This window comes from Salvelinus fontinalis, chromosome 42 (genome assembly GCF_029448725.1).
Source record: "Salvelinus fontinalis isolate EN_2023a chromosome 42, ASM2944872v1, whole genome shotgun sequence".
Taxonomy (NCBI): Eukaryota; Metazoa; Chordata; class Actinopteri; order Salmoniformes; family Salmonidae; genus Salvelinus; species Salvelinus fontinalis.
In genome coordinates, this window is record NC_074706.1 from 3,616,932 (window position 1) to 3,638,335 (window position 21,404).

Genomic DNA, 21,404 nt, shown 5'->3' on the forward strand with positions numbered 1-21,404 from the left:
GGTGCTAGGTGGTTGAACCCTGTCCTGTCCTCTCTACTCAGTGTGGTGCTAGGTGGTTGAACCCTGTCCTGTCCCCTCTACTCAGTGTGGTGCTAGGTGGTTGAACCCTGTCCTGTCCTCTCTACTCAGTGTGGTGCTAGGTGGTTGAACCCTGTCCTGTCCTCTACTCAGTGTGGTGCTAGGTGGTTGAACCCTGTCCTGTCCTCTCTACTCAGTGTGGTGCTAGGTGGTTGAACCCTGTCCTGTCCTCTAATCAGTGTGGTGCTAGGTGGTTGAACCCTGTCCTGTCCTCTAATCAGTGTGGTGCTAGGTGGTTGAACCCTGTCCTGTCCTCTCTACTCAGTGTGGTGCTAGGTGGTTGAACCCTGTCCTGTCCTCTAATCAGTGTGGTGCTAGGTGGTTGAACCCTGTCCTGTCCTCTAATCAGTGTGGTGCTAGGTGGTTGAACCCTGTTCTGTCCTCTCTACTTAGTGTGGTGCTAGGTGGTTGAACCCTGTCCTGTCCTCTCTACTCAGTGTGGTGCTAGGTGGTTGAACCCTGTCCTCTCTACTCAGTGTGGTGCTAGGTGGTTGAACCCTGTCCTGTCCTCTCTACTCAGTGTGGTGCTAGGTGGTTGAACCCTGTCCTGTCCTCTACTCAGTGTGGTGCTAGGTGGTTGAACCCTGTCCTCTCTACTCAGTGTGGTGCTAGGTGGTTGAACCCTGTCCTGTCCTCTACTCAGTGTGGTGCTAGGTGGTTGAACCCTGTCCTCTCTACTCAGTGTGGTGCTAGGTGGTTGAACCCTGTCCTGTCCTCTACTCAGTGTGGTGCTAGGTGGTTGAACCCTGTCCTCTCTACTCAGTGTGGTGCTAGGTGGTTGAACCCTGTCCTGTCCTCTACTCAGTGTGGTGCTAGGTGGTTTAACCCTGTCCTGTCCTCTCTACTCAGTGTGGTGCTAGGTGGTTTAACCCTGTCCTGTCCTCTCTACTCAGTGTGGTGCTAGGTGGTTTAACCCTGTCCTGTCCTCTCTACTCAGTGTGGTGCTAGGTGGTTTAACCCTGTCCTGTCCTCTCTACTCAGTGTGAATGGAGCAGTGTGAGAGTGCAGCCTCTCTCCTGGCCTCCGTGCGGGAGCAGGAGCGTCAGTTTGAGCGTTTGACTCGCGCTCTGGAGGAGGAGAGGAGGTGCGGAGGCACCCTCCCACGCCCTCCCCCCAATCTACAGGTAAAGCCCTCGCCCCCATGGGATCATCCATCACCCCCATAGTATTCATGGGATCATCCATCACCCCCATAGTATTCATGGGATCATCCATCACCCCCATAGTATTCATGGGATCATCCATCACCCCCATAGCCATCATGGTATCACACATTCCATCACTTCGTCCTACCTTGTTTCATCACGTTTAACCGTCCTTAACTATCCATGCCGTCGCCTCCATAGCTTCCGTTAGGGTTGCAACATTCCGATATCTTCCAGGAGGGAATAAGCAGGAAATTGGAGGATTTCCGGAAAACCTGTGAAATGTTTCATGAAGTTCACAGAATTTTGCAATCCTGGCCCCCATGATGTCACCCATTGCCTCACCCCAACCGGCTTACCGTCGTCTCGTTCCATCATTGGTCAACCCTTCCTGTAGCCATCATTGGTCCGCCCTATCATGACCGTCCGCTTCCATCCCTAATGCTGTCAGTCTGGCCTCTGTCCCAGGCCATGGTGGAAACAGCCTTTTGTCGAACTCCCCCCAGGTCATCTCTGGGGATGTGCATGCCATGTGAAGGTAGCCTGGTCCCAGCCCTGTGTCTAACTCCCCCCAGGTCATCTCTGGGGATGTGCATGCCATGTGAAGGTAGCCTGGTCCCAGCCCTGTGTCTAACTCCCCCCAGGTCATCTCTGGGGATGTGCATGTAGCCTGGTCCCAGCCCTGTGTCTAACTCCCCCCAGGTCATCTCTGGGGATGTGCATGCCATGTGAAGGTAGCCTGGTCCCAGCCCTGTGTCTAACTCCCCCCAGGTCATCTCTGGGGATGTGCATGCCATGTGAAGGTAGCCTGGTCCCAGCCCTGTGTCTAACTCCCCCCAGGTCATCTCTGGGGATGTGCATGCCATGTGAAGGTAGCCTGGTCCCAGCCTTGTGTCTAACTCCCCCCAGGTCATCTCTGGGGATGTGCATGCCATGTGAAGGTAGCCTGGCCCCAGCCCTGTGTCTAACTCCCCCCAGGTCATCTCTGGGGATGTGCATGCCATGTGAAGGTAGCCTGGCCCCAGCCTTGTGTCTAACTCCCCCCAGGTCATCTCTGGGGATGTGCATGCCATGTGAAGGTAGCCTGGTCCCAGCCCTGTGTCTAACTCCCCCCAGGTCATCTCTGGGGATGTGCATGTAGCCTGGTCCCAGCCCTGTGTCTAACTCCCCCCAGGTCATCTCTGGGGATGTGCATGTAGCCTGGTCCCAGCCCTGTGTCTAACTCCCCCCAGGTCATCTCTGGGGATGTGCATGCCATGTGAAGGTAGCCTGGTCCCACTTCTGGTTGTTTTTGCAGTTACGCATTGCAGCAGACTTGTGGTACAATTGTTTTTGTGGCAGTTCGGTGTTGACATGTGAAATTCTCATATAGGCTAGAGAGAAATGTCATATTATAAACCTGGCTAGAAGACATTCCTAAGGCTCATATGTGATAAAACATTATACTGTATTTTCAGTGTTAATAAACCCAGTCCATGGCTGATCCTGTGGTCAGAATATTACAGATCGTTCAGATAGTAGAATTTAAGTATTTAGTTTGAGAATGTTAGCTGTTAGCTAAATGCTAACGTGTGAAAATGAACATAAACAAATGGCAAAGACAGGCAAATCCAGCTCAACGTTATACAAGCACTGCTAGTAGCTACTGAATGTCATTGTTGGTGCTATTCTGAAGGAAGAGCTGCATGTGTACACTGAGCAGAAGGGAGAACAGAGGAGGGAAAATACACTTTATTTTTACAAATAGTATACCACTGCCTGCTTGATTCATAACCGGTTGGGTTTTGTCCAATCCCTGTTCTAGGTTACTGTTTACCATGTCCACTTCCTGCTTAGGGAAGCCTGACACAGTCAGACACTATCTGGACGTAGTGACCACATAGCTTTAGATTACTTGTGAACGCACACTGTCTGGTAAGAAAACACACTGAGGTGTGTCATTTTACCACCTCAGGCATTTGATTAACACACTACACGTAAAACACGTAGTCTTGTCTCGTCTCAGGGTTGGTCTGGTCAGTCAGTGTTGTATCTCTGGAGAACAGACAGGGTTGGAATGTGCCTGGTCTTCACCCTGTTTACAAACCTGACACACACACATACACATTGAGAACCCCACTGAGACAGACACACACACAGCCAACTGACAACCCACTGACAGGTTCTCACACGCCCTGCTCTCTCTGAGGCTCTTTCTGTCTTGCTGGCTGCAGTGTTGCTCTGAACCGGTCTCTCATCCTCCTCCATGACTCACCCATTCTATCCATCCATTCATGTTTTTTTCATTCGCTTCATCAATTGTTGGATTGTTTGTCTACTCTGTACTTACTGTATTTCTGCTTAAATGTCAGGGGTTGACTGAATGGGATAGTGGTGTTGTCTGGGGTTGACTGAATGGGATAGTGGTGTTGTCTGGGGTTGACTGAATGGGATAGTGGTGTTGTCTGGGGTTGACTGAATGGGATAGTGGTGTTGTCTGGGGTTGACTGAATAGGATAGTGGTGTTGTCTGGGGTTGACTGAATGGGATAGTGGTGTTGTCTGGGGTTGACTGAAGGGGATAGTGGTGGAGTCTGGGGTTGACTGAATGGGACAGTGGTGTTGTCTGGGGTTGACTGAATGGGACAGTGGTGTTGTCTGGGGTTGACTGAATGGGACAGTGGTGTTGTCTGGAGTTGACTGAATGGGACAGTGGTGTTGCCTGTTGTCTGGGGTTGACTGAATGGGACAGTGGTGTTGTCTGGGGTTGACTGAATGGGATAGTGGTGTTGTCTGGGGTTGACTGAATGGGATAGTGGTGTTGTCTGGGGTTGACTGAATGGGACAGTGGTGTTGTCTGGGGTTGACTGAATGGGATAGTGGTGTTGTCTGGGGTTGACTGAATGGGATAGTGGTGTTGTCTGGGGTTGACTGAATGGGATAGTGGTGTTGCCTGGGGTTGACTGAATGGGATAGTGGTGGAGCCTGGGGCTCTGATGTCATGACATTCTCTCTGTGTCCTGCGTTAACCTGCTCCTCTGAATGTTTGGAATACCTCTGCTCCTCCTGGCCCTGCGGTTGACACACACACACACTCTGTCCACTTGTGTAAACAACCCCTGTCTTCCCCTCTGCTCTACAGAATGGGCGTGCTTCTTGTGATGCGGACATAGAGAGGCTCACACTGAACGAGGGATACGTCAACGGGACACATGTAAGCTGTGTGTGTGTGTACAGGAACATGTCTTCCTCTTTGTCAGTTGTGTGACTGTCTTTATGTATCTGTGTGTGTGATGTGTTCACCTGTGTTAATTAAGTTCGCTAGTGTGGATTTGTGTGTGTGTGTGATAAATTGTGTGTGTGTAACGGTGTCTGTCTCCGTTCTTCAGTACAGGATGGAGCCTGGTCAAGTTGTCCAGGAGACGGTTACCGTGGAGGAGGACCCTCACGAGGTGCCCCCCGTCATCTCCGTGGAAACCAGCGAAGATGGCACCACGCGCCGCACAGAAACTACGGTACTACCTTTACTAAAACACACACACACAGTTGACACTTGAGGATTGTGAATGACATTAGCTAATTGACTGACTTTTTCTGCCTCCACACCCCTTACTTTCTCTCACTTATCTTTTTCTCCCCTCCTTTTCCTCTCCAACCTCTCTACCCCTCCCCTGACTCATGTCATCTCCATGTCTGACACTAACATCTCTCCCCTGACTCATGTCATCTCCATGTCTGACACTAACCTCTCTCCCCTGACTCATGTCATCTCCATGTCTGACACTAACCTCTCTCCCCTGACTCATGTCGTCTCCATGTCTGACACTAACCTCTCTCCCCTGACTCATGTCGTCTCCATGTCTGACACTAACCTCTCTCCCCTGACTCATGTCGTCTCCATGTCTGACACTAACCTCTCTCCCCTGACTCGTACTGTCATCTCCTCCGCGTCTGACACTAACCTCTCTCCCCTGACTCATACTGTCATCTCCTCCGCGTCTGACACTAACCTCTCTCCCCTGACTCGTACTGTCATCTCCTTTGTGTCTGACACTAACCTCTCTCCCCTGACTTGTACTGTCATCTCCTTCGTGTCTGACACTAACCTCTCTCTCCCCTGACTCGTACTGTCATCTCCTCTGTGTCTGACACTAACCTCTCTCCCCTGACTCATACTGTCATCTCCTCCCCCTCTCCCCAGGTAAAGAAGGTAGTGAAGACTACCATGACTCGTACAGTCATCCCCTCTGTGTCTGACAACCTCTCCCTGGATGGAGGGGGGTCTATGACAGGTGTAGGGGGTTACACCACCCCCATGGAGCGGGTCTACAGACAGCCAGGTCCTCCCATGGATTACCCCACCAACACCGTGCCCCGAAACTACCACTACGGACCCCCGGGGGGGTACGAGGACTATCGCCAGGGCCCTCCTCCCTCCATAGGGGAGACATACGCCAGCCTGAGCAGGGGAGCGCGCATGGACGACCGCTACAGGTAGGATCTGTTGTCTCTTTAACCATAGACGTAGAGTTGGGAGACAACGGGTATATCCTCTCCTTTCTCCCTCCTCAACTCTTCTCTCCTCTCTACTTCTCCTCTCCTCCAGGCCAGCTGATGGGTACCGGACCCTGGACTCAGGATACAGAGCCATCAGCAGGAACCAGCTGGACCCATACGCAGCACAGCCACAGGTGGGTTGTATGACCAGTGTGTTGGAGCTGTCTGGACTGCAGAGTGTGTATTAACATGATGATATTGTATTGTCAGGTGGGTCGTATGACCAGTGTGTTGGAGCTGTCAGGACTGCAGAGTGTGTATTAACATGATGATATTGTATTGTCAGGTGGGTCGTATGACCAGTGTGTTGGAGCTGTCTGGGATGCAGAGTGTGTATTAACATGATGATATTGTATTGTCAGGTGGGTCGTAAGACCAGTGTGTTAGAGCTGTCAGGACTGCAGAGTGTGTATTAACATGATGATATTGTATTGTCAGGTGGGTCGTATGACCAGTGTGTTGGAGCTGTCTGGACTGCAGAGTGTGTATTAACATGATGATATTGTATTGTCAGGTGGGTCGTATGACCAGTGTGTTGGAGCTGTCTGGACTGCAGAGTGTGTATTAACATGATGATATTGTATTGTCAGGTGGGTCGTATGACCAGTGTGTTGGAGCTGTATGGACTGCAGAGTGTGTATTAACATGATGATATTGTATTGTCAGGTGGGTCGTATGACCAGTGTGTTGGAGCTGTCTGGACTGCAGAGTGTGTATTAACATGATGATATTATCAGGTGGGTCGTATGACCAGTGTGTTGGAGCTGTCAGGACTGCAGAGTGTGTATTAACATGATGATATTGTATTGTCAGGTGGGTCGTATGACCAGTGTGTTGGAGCTGTCTGGACTGCAGAGTGTGTATTAACATGATGATATTGTATTGTCAGGTGGGTCGTATGACCAGTGTGTTGGAGCTGTCTGGACTGCAGAGTGTGTATTAACATGATGATATTGTATTGTCAGGTGGGTCGTATGACCAGTGTGTTGGAGCTGTCAGGACTGCAGAGTGTGTATTAACATGATGATATTGTATTGTCAGGTGGGTCGTATGACCAGTGTGTTGGAGCTGTCTGGACTGCAGAGTGTGTATTAACATGATGATATTGTATTGTCAGGTGGGTCGTATGACCAGTGTGTTGGAGCTGTCAGGACTGCAGAGTGTGTATTAACATGATGATATTGTATTGTCAGGTGGGTCGTATGACCAGTGTGTTGGAGCTGTCTGGACTGCAGAGTGTGTATTAACATGATGATATTGTATTGTCAGGTGGGTCGTATGACCAGTGTGTTGGAGCTGTCAGGACTGCAGAGTGTGTATTAACATGATGATATTGTATTGTCAGGTGGGTCGTATGACCAGTGTGTTGGAGCTGTCTGGACTGCAGAGTGTGTATTAACATGATGATATTGTATTGTCAGGTGGGTCGTATGACCAGTGTGTTGGAGCTGTCTGGGATGCAGAGTGTGTATTAACATGATGATATTGTCAGGTGGGTCGTATGGGCAGTGCGTTGGAGCTGTCTGGGATGCAGAGGTTTGTCCCGGAGCCGTACGGTCTGGAGGATGACCAGAGGAGTCTGGGATATGACGAGGCAGACTACGGCATGGGACCGGCCATCCACTACGGAACAGTACCACGCAACCAACAAGCCTTCAACCACGGACCGCCCCGCAGGACAGGGTACATGCCCCAGTGTGTGTGGAGGGAGTGTGTACAGTAATGTCTGGTCTCCTTCTCTGTATCCCTGGTTGTTTATTCAGTCAGTGTAGTGTCCACTCCCTACTAACCCCTACCAGTGTAGTGTCCACTCCCTACAAACCCCTACCGGTGTAGTGTCCACTCCCTACTAACCCCTACCAGTGTAGTGTCCACTCCCTACTAACCTCTACCAGTGTAGTGTCCACTCCCTACTAACCCCTACCGGTGTAGTGTCCACTCCCTACAAACCCCTACCAGTGTAGTGTCCACTCCCTACTAACCCCTACCGGTGTAGTGTCCACTCCCTACAAACCCCTACCAGTGTAGTGTCCACTCCCTACTAACCCCTACCAGTGTAGTGTCCACTCCCTACAAACCCCTACCAGTGTAGTGTCCACTCCCTACTAACCCCTACCAGTGTAGTGTCCACTCCCTACAAACCCCTACCGGTGTAGTGTCCACTCCCTACTAACCCCTACCAGTGTAGTGTCCACTCCCTACAAACCCCTACCGGTGTAGTGTCCACTCCATACTAACCCCTACCGGTGTAGTGTCCACTCCATACTAACCCCTACCGGTGTAGTGTCCACTCCCTACTAACCCCTACCAGTGTAGTGTCCACTCCCTACTAACCCCTACCGGTGTAGTGTCCACTCCCTACTAACCCCTACCGGTGTAGTGTCCACTCCCTACTAACCCCTACCGGTGTAGTGTCCACTCCCTACTAACCCCTACCGGTGTAGTGTCCACTCCCTACAAACCCCTACCGGTGTAGTGTCCACTCCCTACTAACCCCTACCGGTGTAGTGTCCACTCCCTACAAACCCCTACCGGTGTAGTGTCCACTCCCTACAAACCCCTACCGGTGTAGTGTCCACTCCCTACAAACCCCTACCGGTGTAGTGTCCACTCCCTACAAACCCCTACCGGTGTAGTGTCCACTCCATACTAACCCCTACCGGTGTAGTGTCCACTCCCTACTAACCCCTACCGGTGTAGTGTCCACTCCCTACTAACCCCTACCGGTGTAGTGTCCACCCCCTACTAACCCCTACCGGTGTAGTGTCCACTCCCTACTAACCCCTACCGGTGTAGTGTCCACTCCATACTAACCCCTACCGGTGTAGTGTCCACTCCATACTAACCCCTACCGGTGTAGTGTCCACTCCCTACTAACCCCTACCGGTGTAGTGTCCACTCCCTACTAACCCCTACCGGTGTAGTGTCCACTCCCTACTAACCCCTACCGGTGTAGTGTCCACTCCCTACTAACCCCTACCGGTGTAGTGTCCACTCCCTACTAACCCCTACCGGTGTAGTGTCCACTCCCTACTAACCCCTACCGGTGTAGTGTCCACTCCCTACTAACCCCTACCGGTGTAGTGTCCACTCCCTACTAACCCCTACCGGTGTAGTGTCCACTCCCTACAAACCCCTACCGGTGTAGTGTCCACTCCCTACAAACCCCTACCGGTGTAGTGTCCACTCCCTACAAACCCCTACCGGTGTAGTGTCCACTCCCTACAAACCCCTACCGGTGTAGTGTCCACTCCCTACAAACCCCTACCGGTGTAGTGTCCACTCCCTACTAACCCCTACCGGTGTAGTGTCCACTCCCTACTAACCCCTACCGGTGTAGTGTCCACCCCCTACTAACCCCTACCGGTGTAGTGTCCACTCCCTACTAACCCCTACCGGTGTAGTGTCCACTCCCTACTAACCCCTACCGGTGTAGTGTCCACTCCCTACTAACCCCTACCGGTGTAGTGTCCACTCCCTACTAACCCCTACCGGTGTAGTGTCCACTCCCTACTAACCCCTACCGGTGTAGTGTCCACTCCCTACTAACCCCTACCGGTGTAGTGTCCACTCCCTACTAACCCCTACCGGTGTAGTGTCCACTCCCTACTAACCCCTACCGGTGTAGTGTCCACTCCCTACTAACCCCTACCGGTGTAGTGTCCACTCCCTACTAACCCCTACCGGTGTAGTGTCCACTCCCTACTAACCCCTACCGGTGTAGTGTCCACTCCCTACTAACCCCTACCGGTGTAGTGTCCACTCCCTACTAACCCCTACCGGTGTAGTGTCCACTCCCTACTAACCCCTACCGGTGTAGTGTCCACTCCCTACTAACCCCTACCGGTGTAGTGTCCACTCCCTACAAACCCCTACCGGTGTAGTGTCCACTCCCTACTAACCCCTACCGGTGTAGTGTCCACTCCCTACTAACCCCTACCGGTGTAGTGTCCACTCCCTACTAACCCCTACCGGTGTAGTGTCCACTCCCTACTAACCCCTACCGGTGTAGTGTCCACTCCCTACAAACCCCTACCGGTGTAGTGTCCACTCCCTACTAACCCCTACCGGTGTAGTGTCCACTCCCTACTAACCCCTACCGGTGTAGTGTCCACTCCCTACTAACCCCTACCGGTGTAGTGTCCACTCCCTACTAACCCCTACCGGTGTAGTGTCCACTCCCTACTAACCCCTACCGGTGTAGTGTCCACTCCCTACTAACCCCTACCGGTGTAGTGTCCACTCCCTACTAACCCCTACCGGTGTAGTGTCCACTCCCTACTAACCCCTACCGGTGTAGTGTCCACTCCCTACTAACCCCTACCGGTGTAGTGTCCACTCCCTACTAACCCCTACCGGTGTAGTGTCCACTCCCTACTAACCCCTACCGGTGTAGTGTCCACTCCCTACTAACCCCTACCGGTGTAGTGTCCACTCCCTACTAACCCCTACCGGTGTAGTGTCCACTCCCTACTAACCCCTACCGGTGTAGTGTCCACTCCCTACTAACCCCTACCGGTGTAGTGTCCACTCCCTACTAACCCCTACCGGTGTAGTGTCCACTCCCTACTAACCCCTACCGGTGTAGTGTCCACTCCCTACTAACCCCTACCGGTGTAGTGTCCACTCCCTACTAACCCCTACTGGTGTAGTGTCCACTCCCTACTAACCCCTACTAGTGTAGTGTCCACTCCCTACTAACCCCTACTAGTGTAGTGTCCACTCCCTACTAACCCCTATCAGTGTAGTGTCCACTCCCTACTAACCCCTACCGGTGTAGTGTTCACTCCATACTAACCCCTTACCTCTTCTCTCCCCTCCCAGGAGCTATGAAGGGGCTCTGGATGGAGACATGAGTGGAGCAGGGGACATGTACTACTGGGGAGGTGCACCCCTGGCCCAGGGAGAGAGGGGTAGCATGGCTTCATTGGACAGGTGAGACTCCTTGGTGGCGTATTGTAGATATATCAGGGGTATTCACATCCAAGCCTGCAGGTCCGGACCAGGGCTTAAAATGAACACCCACCACCTGCCAAACGCGGGTACATTTTGTCATTGGTGGGTCAGATGTCTGTTTCACCAGCCATGTTGGTGGGTGGCCAGGGCTCCACAGTGCCAGCATGTCACTCACATTTGTGAATAAAAATAGTCAAGTATGATTTAATGCTGCAGTAGCTATTTTCAAAATATTTCTGCAGTTTTTGTTTCATAGCTGGTAAATGAATCACACAAAGTCAAAGAACTACGAATCTTATAGCCTATTCCACCTCGCACTGTGTGCACGTCAGGAGCTGAGTGAAAGATTCATTTTTAGAAGCTTTGTGCACAGGCATAAACGTTGGTCCAATTTACTTGAAGATGAAGTCTACTGAAGTAAGACTTTGTCCCTGTGTTTCCTGGCTATTTATATTTGTTTTGTTCACAAGCTAGGTTGTTTTTCAATGTTTGCGTTTCAACTGCAAGGAAAGAGAAGACAAGGCTGCTGCTTGTCAGACTCAATCTCACAGGACAAACATGACTCCAGTCGCATTACCACGGTAACCTCCCGTCCTTAAAGGAGCAGGGGATCATTTTTGTTAAGTGTCAGGTCACAAAAAATTAAATTAAACACTATACCACATTACTTCTTAACAGTAATACATTTATTGTTTTAGAAACATTACAAAGCGTGCTCATCCGTGTTGTTGGATATAATTTACGGGAGGAAATATTTTGGATGGTAAAAAAAACTGAGTGGCTGGTAGATCTTTAAAACTACCTGCCACAGTGGCTGGTGGACCAAAAAGTAAATTTTTAGGACTGGTCCGGACCACTGCTGTTTTTCTGTTCTACCTGATAATGAATTGTACCCACCTGGGGTCTCAGGTCTAAGTCAGTCCCTAATTACAGGGGAGGAATGATATTCAACAGTGGAACTGGATTCAAGGTCCAGATTTGGAATTTGCCTGCACTACTGTAAGTCGCTTTGGATGAAAGTGTTGTATATATTCTCTTACCTGATTGGCCAGCACCCTGAGGAAAGGCCCCGCCACTTCCTGGAGACAGCCGGAGCTGCCGGAGGTCATCGCCATGCTCAACTACAGACTGGACCCCGTCAAGAGCAATGCTGCCGCATACCTGCAGCACCTCACCTTTAAGAACGACAAGGTAATATATATACACCTGCAGCACCTCACCTTTAAGAACGACAAGGTAATATATATACACCTGCGACCTATATATATCTATATATTTTATTTATATATATATATATATACACTGCTCAAAAAAATAAAGGGAACACTTAAACAACACAATGTAACTCCAAGTAAATCACACTTCTGTGAAATCAAACTGTCAACTTAGGAAGCAACACTGATTGACAATAAATTTCACATGCTGTTGTGCAAATGGAATAGACAAAAGGTGGAAATTATAGGCAATTATTAGCAAGACACCCCCAAAAAAGGAGTGATTCTGCAGGTGGTGACCACAGACCACTTCTCCGTTCCTATGCTTCCTGGCTGATGTTTTGGTCACTTTTGAATGCTGGCGGTGCTCTCACTCTAGTGGTAGCATGAGACTGAGGCTACAACCCACACAAGTGGCTCAGGTAGTGCAGTTCATCCAGGATGGCACATCAATGCGAGCTGTGGCAAAAAGGTTTACTGTGTCTGTCAGCGTAGTGTCCAGAGCATCGAGGCGCTACCAGGAGACAGTCCAGTACATCAGGAGACGTGGAGGAGGCCGTAGGAGGGCAACAACCCAGCAGCAGGACCGCTACCTACGCCTTTGTGCAAGGAGGTGCACTGCCAGAGCCCTGCAAAATGACCTCCAGCAGGCCACAAATGTGCATGTGTCAGCATATGGTCTCACAAGGGGTCTGAGGATCTCATCTCGGTACCTAATGGCAGTCAGGCTACCTCTGGTGAGCACATGGAGGGCTGTGCGGCCCCACAAAGAAATGCCACCCCACACCATGACTGACCCACCGCCAAACCGGTCATGCTGAGGATGTTGCAGGCAGCAGAACGTTCTCCACGGCGTCTCCAGATTCTGTCACGTCTGTCACATGTGCTCATGTGCTCAGTGTGAACCTGCTTTCATCTGTGAAGAGCACAGGGCGCCAGTGGCGAATTTGCCAATCTTGGTGTTCTCTGGCAAATGCCAAACGTCATGCACAGTGTTGGGCTGTAAGCACAACACCCACCTGTGGACGTCGGGCCCTCATACCACCCTCATGGAGTCTGTTTCTGACCGTTTGAGCAGACACATGCACATTTGTGGCCTGCTGGAGGTCATTTTGCAGGGCTCTGGCAGTGTTCCTCCTTGCACAAAGGCGGAGGTAGTGGTCCTGCTGCTGGGTTGTTGCCCTCCTACGGCCTCCTCCACGTCTCCTGATGTACTGGCCTGTCTCCTGGTAGCGCCTCCATGCTCTGGACACTACGCTGACAGACACAGCAAACCTTTTTGCCACAGCTCGCATTGATGTGCCATCCTGGATGAACTGCACTACCTGAGCCACTTGTGTGGGTTGTAGACTCCGTCTCATGCTACCACTAGAGTGAGAGCACCGCCAGCATTCAAAAGTGACCAAAACATCAGCCAGGAAGCATAGGAACTGAGAAGTGGTCTGCCTCAACACACTTCCGGCGCCGAACAGGATGGCTGCCTCGCTTCGCGTTCCTTGGAAAATATGCAGTATTTTGTTTTTCTATGTGTTATTTCTTACATTGTTACCCCGGGTGATCTTAAGTTTCATTACATACAGCCGGGAGGAACTACTGAATATACGATTAACGTCAACCAACCACCCTTCCTACCAGGAATATGACTTTCTCGAAACGGATCCAGTGTCTTGCCTTCCACCCAATACAATGGACCTGATCCCAGCCGGCGAAGCTACACGACGCCGAAAAAGGGGCAAACGTAGCGGTCTCCTGGTCAGGCTTCGGAGACGAGCACATCGCGCTCCACTCCCTAGCATACTACTCGCCAATGTCCAGTCTCTTGAGAATAAGGTCGATGAAATCCGAGCACGGGTAACATTCGAGAGAGACATCAGGGATTGCAACGTGCTCTGCTTCACGGAAACATGGCTAACTGAAAAGACGCTAACGGAGTCGGTGCAGCCAGCTGGTTTCTTCACGCATCGCGCAGACAGAAACATACATCTTTCTGGTAAGAAGAGGGGCGGGGGGGTATGCCTCATGATTAACGAGACGTGGTGTGACCATCATAACAACACTCAGGAACTAAAGTCATTCTGTTCACCTGATCTAGAACTCCTCACAATCAAATGTAGACCGCAGTATCTACCAAGGGAATTCACTTCGGTCATAATCACAGCCGTATATATTCCCCCCCAAGCAGACACATCGATGGCCCTGAACAAACTCTATCTGACTCTCTGTAAACTGGAAACCACACACCCTGAGGCTGCATTCATCGTAGCTGGGGATTTTAACAAGGCTAATCTAAAAACAAAACTCCCTAAATTCTATCAGCACATCGATTGTCCGACCAGGGCTGGCAGAACTCTGGACCATTGTTATACTAACTTCCGCGACGCATATAAGGCCCTCCCCCGCCCTCCTTTCGGAAAAGCTGACCACGACTCCATTTTGTTGATTCCAGCCTACAAACAGAAATTAAAACTACAAGCTCCCGCGCTCAGGTCTGTTCAACGCTGGTCCGACCAATCTGAATCCACGCTTCAAGACTGCTTTGATCACGCGGATTGGAATATGTTCCGCACGGCGTCCAACAACAACAATGATGAATATGCAGATTCGGTGAGCGAGTTCATTAGGAAGTACATTGACGATGTCGTACCCAGAGCAACGATTAAAACATTCCCAAACCAGAAACCGTGGATTAACGGCAGCATTCGCGTGAAACTGAAAGCGCGAACCACTGCTTTTAACCAGGGCAAGGTGACCGGAAACATGACCGAATACACACAGTGTAGCTATTCTCTCCGCAAGGCTATCAAACAGGCTAAGTCCCAGTACAGAGACAAAATTGAATCGCAATTCAACAGCTCAGACACAAGGGGTATGTGGCAGGGTCTACAGTCTATCACGGATTACAAAAAGAAAAGCAGCCCCGTCTCGGATCAGGATGTCTTGCTCCCAGACAGGCTAAATACCTTTTTTGCCCGCTTTGAGGATAATACAGTGCCACTGACACGGCCCACTACCAAAACCTGCGGGCTCTCCTTCACTGCAGCCGAGGTGAGTAAAACATTTAAACGTGTTAACCCTCGCAAGGCTGCAGGCCCAGACGGCATTCCCAGCCGCATCCTCAGAGCATGCGCAGGCCAGCTGGCTGGTGTGTTTACGGACATATTCAATCAATCCTTAGCCCAGTCTGCTGTTCCCACATGCTTAAAGAGGGCCACCATTGTTCCTGTTCCCAAGAAAGCTAAGGTAACTGAGCTAAACGACTACCGCCCCGTAGCACTCACTTCCGTCATCATGAAGTGCTTTGAGAGACTAGTCAAGGACCATATCACCTCCACCCTACCGGACACCCTAGACCCACTCCAATTTGCTTACCGACCCAATAGGTCCACAGACGACGCAATCGCAACCACACTGCACACTGCCCTAACCCATCTGGACAAGAGGAATACCTATGTGAGAATGCTGTTCATCGACTACAGCTCAGCATTTAACACCATAGTACCCTCCAAACTCATCATCAAGCTCGAGACCCTGGGCCTCGACCCCGCCCTGTGCAACTGGGTCCTGGACTTCCTGACGGGCCGCCCCCGGTGGTGAGGGTAGGTAACAACATCTCCACCCCGCTGATCCTCAACACTGGGGCCCCACAAGGGTGCGTTCTGAGCCCTCTCCTGTACTCCCTGTTCACCCACGACTGCGTGGCCATGCACGCCTCCAACTCAATCATCAAGTTTGCGGACGACACTACAGTGGTAGGCTTGATTACCAACAACGACGAGACGGCCTACAGGGAGGAGGTGAGGGCCCTCGGAGTGTGGTGTCAGGAAAATAACCTCACACTCAACGTCAACAAAACAAAGGAGATGATTGTGGACTTCAGGAAACAGCAGAGCGAGCTCCCCCCTATCCACATCGACGGGTCAGTAGTGGAGAAGGTGGAAAGTTTTAAGTTCCTCGGTGTACACATCACGGACAAACTGAATTGGTCCACCCACACAGACAGCGTTGTGAAGAAGGCGCAGCAGCGCCTCTTCAACCTCAGGAGGCTGAAGAAATTCGGCTTGTCACCAAAAGCACTCACAAACTTCTACAGATGCACAATCGAGAGCATCCTGTCGGGCTGTATCACCGCCTGGTACGGCAACTGCTCCGCACACAACCGTAAGGCTCTCCAGAGGGTAGTGAGGTCGGCAGAACGCATCACCCGGGGCAAACTACCTGCCCTCCAGGACACCTACACCACCCGATGTCACAGGAAGGCCATAAAGATCATCAAGGACAACAACCACCCAAGCCACTACCTGTTCACCCCGCTATCATCCAGAAGGCGAGGTCAGTACAGGTGCATCCAAGCAGGGACCGAGAGACTGAAAAACAGCTTCTATCTCAAGGCCATCAGACTGTTAAACAGCCACCACTAACATTTAGCGGCCGCTGCCAACAAACTGACTCAGCTCCAGCCACCTTAAAAATGGGAATTGATGGAAATTATGTAAAAATGTACCACCAGCCACTTTAAACAATGCCACCTAATATAATGTTTACATACCCTACATTACACATCTCTTATGTATATGTATATACTGTACTCTATATCATCTACTGCATCTTGCCATCTTTATGTAATACATGTACCACTAGCCACTTTAAACTATGCCACTTTATGTTTACATACCCTACAGTACTCATCTCATAGGTATATAACGTACTCTATACCATCTACTGCACCTTGCCTATGCCGTCTGTACCATCACTCATTCATATATCTTTATGTACATATTCTTTATCCCTTTACACTTGCGTGTATAAGGTAGTAGTTGCGGAATTGTTAGGTTAGATTACTTGTTGTTATTACAGCATTGTCGGAACTAGAAGCACAAGCATTTCGCTACACTCGCATTAACATCTGCTAACCATGTGTATGTGACTAATAAATTTGATTTGATTTGATTTGGTCACCACCTGCAGAATCACTCCTTTTTTGGGGGTGTCTTGCTAATTGCCTATAATTTCCACCTTTTGTCTATTCCATTTGCACAACAGCATGTGAAATTTATTGTCAATCAGTGTTGCTTCCTAAGTGGACAGTTTGATTTCACAGAAGAGTGATTGACTTGGAGTTACATTGTGTTGTTTAAGTGTTCCCTTTATTTTTTTGAGCAGTGTGTGTGTATATATATATATATATATAACTCACCTTTTTTAAGAATGACAAGGCAATATGTGACCTACTCTATGATAATCAGTCACATTGACCCCAAAACCATTTGGAGTTTTAGACCGTGCTGTAAAGAAGAGAATGGTATCTTTGCAATGAGGCCAACATGATCTCTCTACTCCAAATATCCAATGAGTTGCATGTCATTACATGTTGAGTCCCCACACCATGTTTTTGAGAGAAACTAGATCCAAGTTTGCAGTTCGTTTTAAGACCTTTATTCAAATAATGAATATAAAAACACAAAACATGAAATCCAGTAACATGTTCTTTCTCTCTCACATACGCGCTACATATACATTCCATCTGGCTCTAACTATACAGACCCATTGTTGTTGCGTACACATGTATACGTGACCACATTTGTACACATACAAGCAACAGAATGTATTGGCTGCATTCACTTAATGTTCACACGTGCACATACATGACAGAGAAACACTTGGAAAGACTAAGGGTCACAACCATATGTAGAAAGACTACATGCGGCGTGCACGTGTCTGAACATGTACACACACACACACGTGCACATATCATGTAGTCCCTGCACATATTATGGTTGTGACCCTCCGTCTTTCCAAGTCAGATTCCATTTGGAGAGGCTTGGGAGGATAAATAATGAATCCGTTGCCACGTTAAATAATATATCTTATAATTTCATGTCACAGAGAATGTGTATATATTCAAACACATTTTCCCTATGTTACACGATCCTGGGGACAGCACATGCAGATGTTCCCAAACGACCCTCTCACAAACCCAGGACCTGACACCCATGACAGTCACACAGAGTAAAGTACATCTGAATAGAGCTAAAGCAGAGAAGGGGATGGAGGGGGTGAGAGGTAATACGGGTCAGAGTAAGCTCTGGTCTCTCTAAGCAGCAACTAAAAGGAGAAACGTTAAAGACAATATGACCGGCACCAGAGTACAGACTGACCATCTCTCTGGGTCCGATTCATGTGGGCCTTGATTAGTCTTTGCCGCTGGTCCACTGGTTTGAGCTGTTCAACGTTCCATGCAAATATAAGTATCAAGATTTAGGAAAGCACTCACCATGATCACGCATCAAAGTTTTGCACTTGGGCCACACAGAAGGTCTGACATGTCGGCCTCTTAAATCCATCCTGGGCGCGGCATCGCGTGGACATCTGTCAAATTGTTGATGTAGTGGATGACTCTCTGAATGTCGTCGTAGGACGGCACCCGACTGCTGGTAATACAACCACCACACCGCTTCTTCAACCACCACACCGCTTCTTCCTTGGAGCCACACCGTGTTCCTTCTAGAACCTTATCACTGCAGTCAGCTTGTCTGTAGAAATTCTGAAACAAGAAAGTCAATTATTTAAAAGTGCTGAACAGTCATTCTGAAAAGCACTTTTTTTCTCTCCTGGCTAAATACCAGGACGTTTGAAAAGACAGGCTGAGTGGGTGTGGAGCTTATATTCATGAGCTCGCCTTGACTGACAGCTCTTTGAAAGCCTTTGTCAAGCAACTTGGATGCAGTGTTGCAGTAAAATCACCTCAAGCAAATGTGGTGAAACACAAAGAACCTCAAACAATATTGCATCAATTATGGAATTCCATCAATGATATGTTTCTATATATTTTATATACATCTCCTGTTTTAGAATGTATTTTGTGATGTGGTTCACAGCAGCACTGACACATGTGGTGACTTGACAACTGCGTCTGAGTTTGAAAGAGACCCCCTCTTTGTTCCATGCTGACTGAAGACCCAGCTAGCCAGTATCTAGCGAACACCAGACACAGATGAAAGGGGAAACGCAGAAGTATCTTTGCCATCGATGAATAGGGTGAACTCTAATTATATTTTCTGAAAACCTACAGTCACATTTTGGCCCCAGTAGAGTAGCTATCTAGCTCCTATCTGCTCCTCTGCAAACACGCCTTCTCCCATGTTGGTTACAAGCTCCTTTTTGAACTGACTGTTTCCTTGCAGAGGTTTCTATGGCACCAGCGATCTTAACAATGAGCACTAGATGTTTTTCATCAGAAAAGACGAATAGCAATGTATAATTATTTAAGTCCGTCAATGTCATAATCTATTCTAGTCGATACATTGAAATGCATGCGTGAACACACACACACACACTTTTATTAGTATTGTAAATGGGTCATGTTTGATATTAAGATATTTGGTTACTGTAGAGGGCCATTTCATGTATTTATGTAACCTGTCTTGGACAAATATAAACGCACACACATTTATTATTTCTTTTGTCCCCTCTCTGCATTGTTGGGAAGGGCCGTAAGCAGGTCACTGTTAGTCTACACCTGTTTACCTGTAACGTGTACGCTAATAATCAGGAAGCAGGTTCAGGGAGGGAATTTAATAAATCAACATGGGACAAAACAAGAAACACAAGTAGTGTACAGACATGGAACATCTAAACAGAAACAATAACGCCTGGGGAATGAACCAAAGGGAGTGACGGATGTATTAGAGGTAATCAAGAAGGTGATGGAGTCCAGGTGAGTCTCATGAAGCGCAGGTGCTTGTAACGATGGTGTCTGGTGTGTGTAATGATGAGTACACTGGTGACAACGAGCGCCAGAGAGGAGGAGCGCGAGTAGACGTAACATTAGCCCAATCATGTGACTAATAAACATTTATTCTATTTGACAAATACATTCCCCACTTCTCATGGTCAGTCACTCCCTCAACTACAAACACACACACAGGTCCCATAAGTTACTAGCTACATAGAAATCTAGGTTGCATGGGCAGAACATCCCCCACTTCTCTCTCTCTCTCTCTCCCATGCCACACATTCACTCTCACACATACACACACACACTTGGCTTTAATACACACAAGGTAATATATTCACCTATAGCACCCACCTCACCTTTAAGAACGACAAGGTCATATCTTTATCTATACACACTTCCTTTATATACACAAATGGTACCTGCAGCACCTCACCTTCACACCCACAGCTTTACAGCCCCTTGCATATCTATCTCAATTACCTCGTACCCCTGCACATCCACTCTGTACTGGTACCCCGTGTATATAGCCAAGTTATCATTGCTCATTATGTATTTATATACTTTTGTTATTAAGTGTTATTACTTTTCTATAATTTTTTCTATTTTCTTTCTCTCTGCATTGTTGAAGGGCCCGTAAGTAAGCATTTCACTGTTAGTCCACACTTGTTGTTTACGAAGCATGTGACAAATAAAATTAGATTTGATTACCCACACACCCTTTATCTAGTCATAAATACAGCCATGCTGCGGGCTACCTAGCTACTGTCTTTCATGTCAGAATGAGAGCCACACACAACCACTAACACCTCTCCCTGGTCCCCTCCCTTCTCTCTCCCTCGTCGCCTCCCTTCTCTCTCCCTCGTCGCCTCCCTTCTCTCTCCCTCGTCCCCTCCCTTCTCTCTCCCTCGTCCCCTCCCTTCTCTCTCCTTCCTCTCTCCCTCGTCCTCTCTCCCTCGTCCCCTCTCCTTCCTCTCTCCCCCCTCCAGGTGAAGACAGATGTCCGTCGTATGAAAGGTATCCCATCCCTGGTGTCCATGTTAGACAACCCTAAGAAGGAGGTCCACCACGCCGCCTGCGGAGCGCTCAAAAACATCTCTTACGGACGAGACGCTGACAATAAGATCGCCATCAAGAACTGTGATGGAGTACCGGCCCTGGTCAGACTGCTGAGGAAGACCAGAGACCAGGACCTGACTGATACTATCACAGGTAATACTACTGCGGTTACTACTAGTGTACTACTGCGGTTACTACTAGTGTACTACTGCGGTTGCTACTAGTGTACTACTGCGGTTGCTACTAGTGTACTACTGCGGTTACGACTAGTGTACTACTGCGGTTACGACTAGTGTACTACTGCGGTTACGACTAGTGTACTACTGCGGTTGCTACTAGTGTACTACTGCGGTTACGACTAGTGTACTACTGCGGTTACGACTAGTGTACTACTGCGGTTACGACTAGTGTACTACTGCGGTTACGACTAGTGTACTACTGCTGCGGTTACGACTAGTGTACTACTGCTGCGGTTACGACTAGTGTACTACTGCTGCGGTTACGACTAGTGTACTACTGCTGCGGTTACGACTAGTGTACTACTGCTGCGGTTACGACTAGTGTACTACTGCTGCGGCTCAATCAATTTTCAATAAATTTTATTTTATATAGCCCTTCGTACATCAGATAATATCTCGAAGTGCTGTACAGAAACCCAGCCTAAAACCCCAAACAGCTAGAATGC

The 21,404-nt window shown here is 49.1% G+C and overlaps 1 protein-coding gene across 1 annotated transcript in view; it reads left to right on the plus strand.

Moving 5' to 3' along the window:
* Nucleotides 1-21,404, plus strand: part of LOC129841062 (catenin delta-1-like) — a 45,870-nt gene that overhangs the window by 13,318 nt on the left and 11,148 nt on the right. The window contains exons 2-10 of the mRNA XM_055909171.1: nt 1,060-1,202; nt 4,344-4,415; nt 4,591-4,716; nt 5,403-5,695; nt 5,808-5,892; nt 7,251-7,441; nt 10,583-10,693; nt 11,767-11,905; nt 20,650-20,886. Of these exons, the coding sequence (XP_055765146.1) occupies nt 1,065-1,202; nt 4,344-4,415; nt 4,591-4,716; nt 5,403-5,695; nt 5,808-5,892; nt 7,251-7,441; nt 10,583-10,693; nt 11,767-11,905; nt 20,650-20,886 (1,392 nt within the window). The 5' untranslated portion in view covers nt 1,060-1,064. The remainder of the gene's footprint in view (nt 1-1,059; nt 1,203-4,343; nt 4,416-4,590; nt 4,717-5,402; nt 5,696-5,807; nt 5,893-7,250; nt 7,442-10,582; nt 10,694-11,766; nt 11,906-20,649; nt 20,887-21,404) is intronic.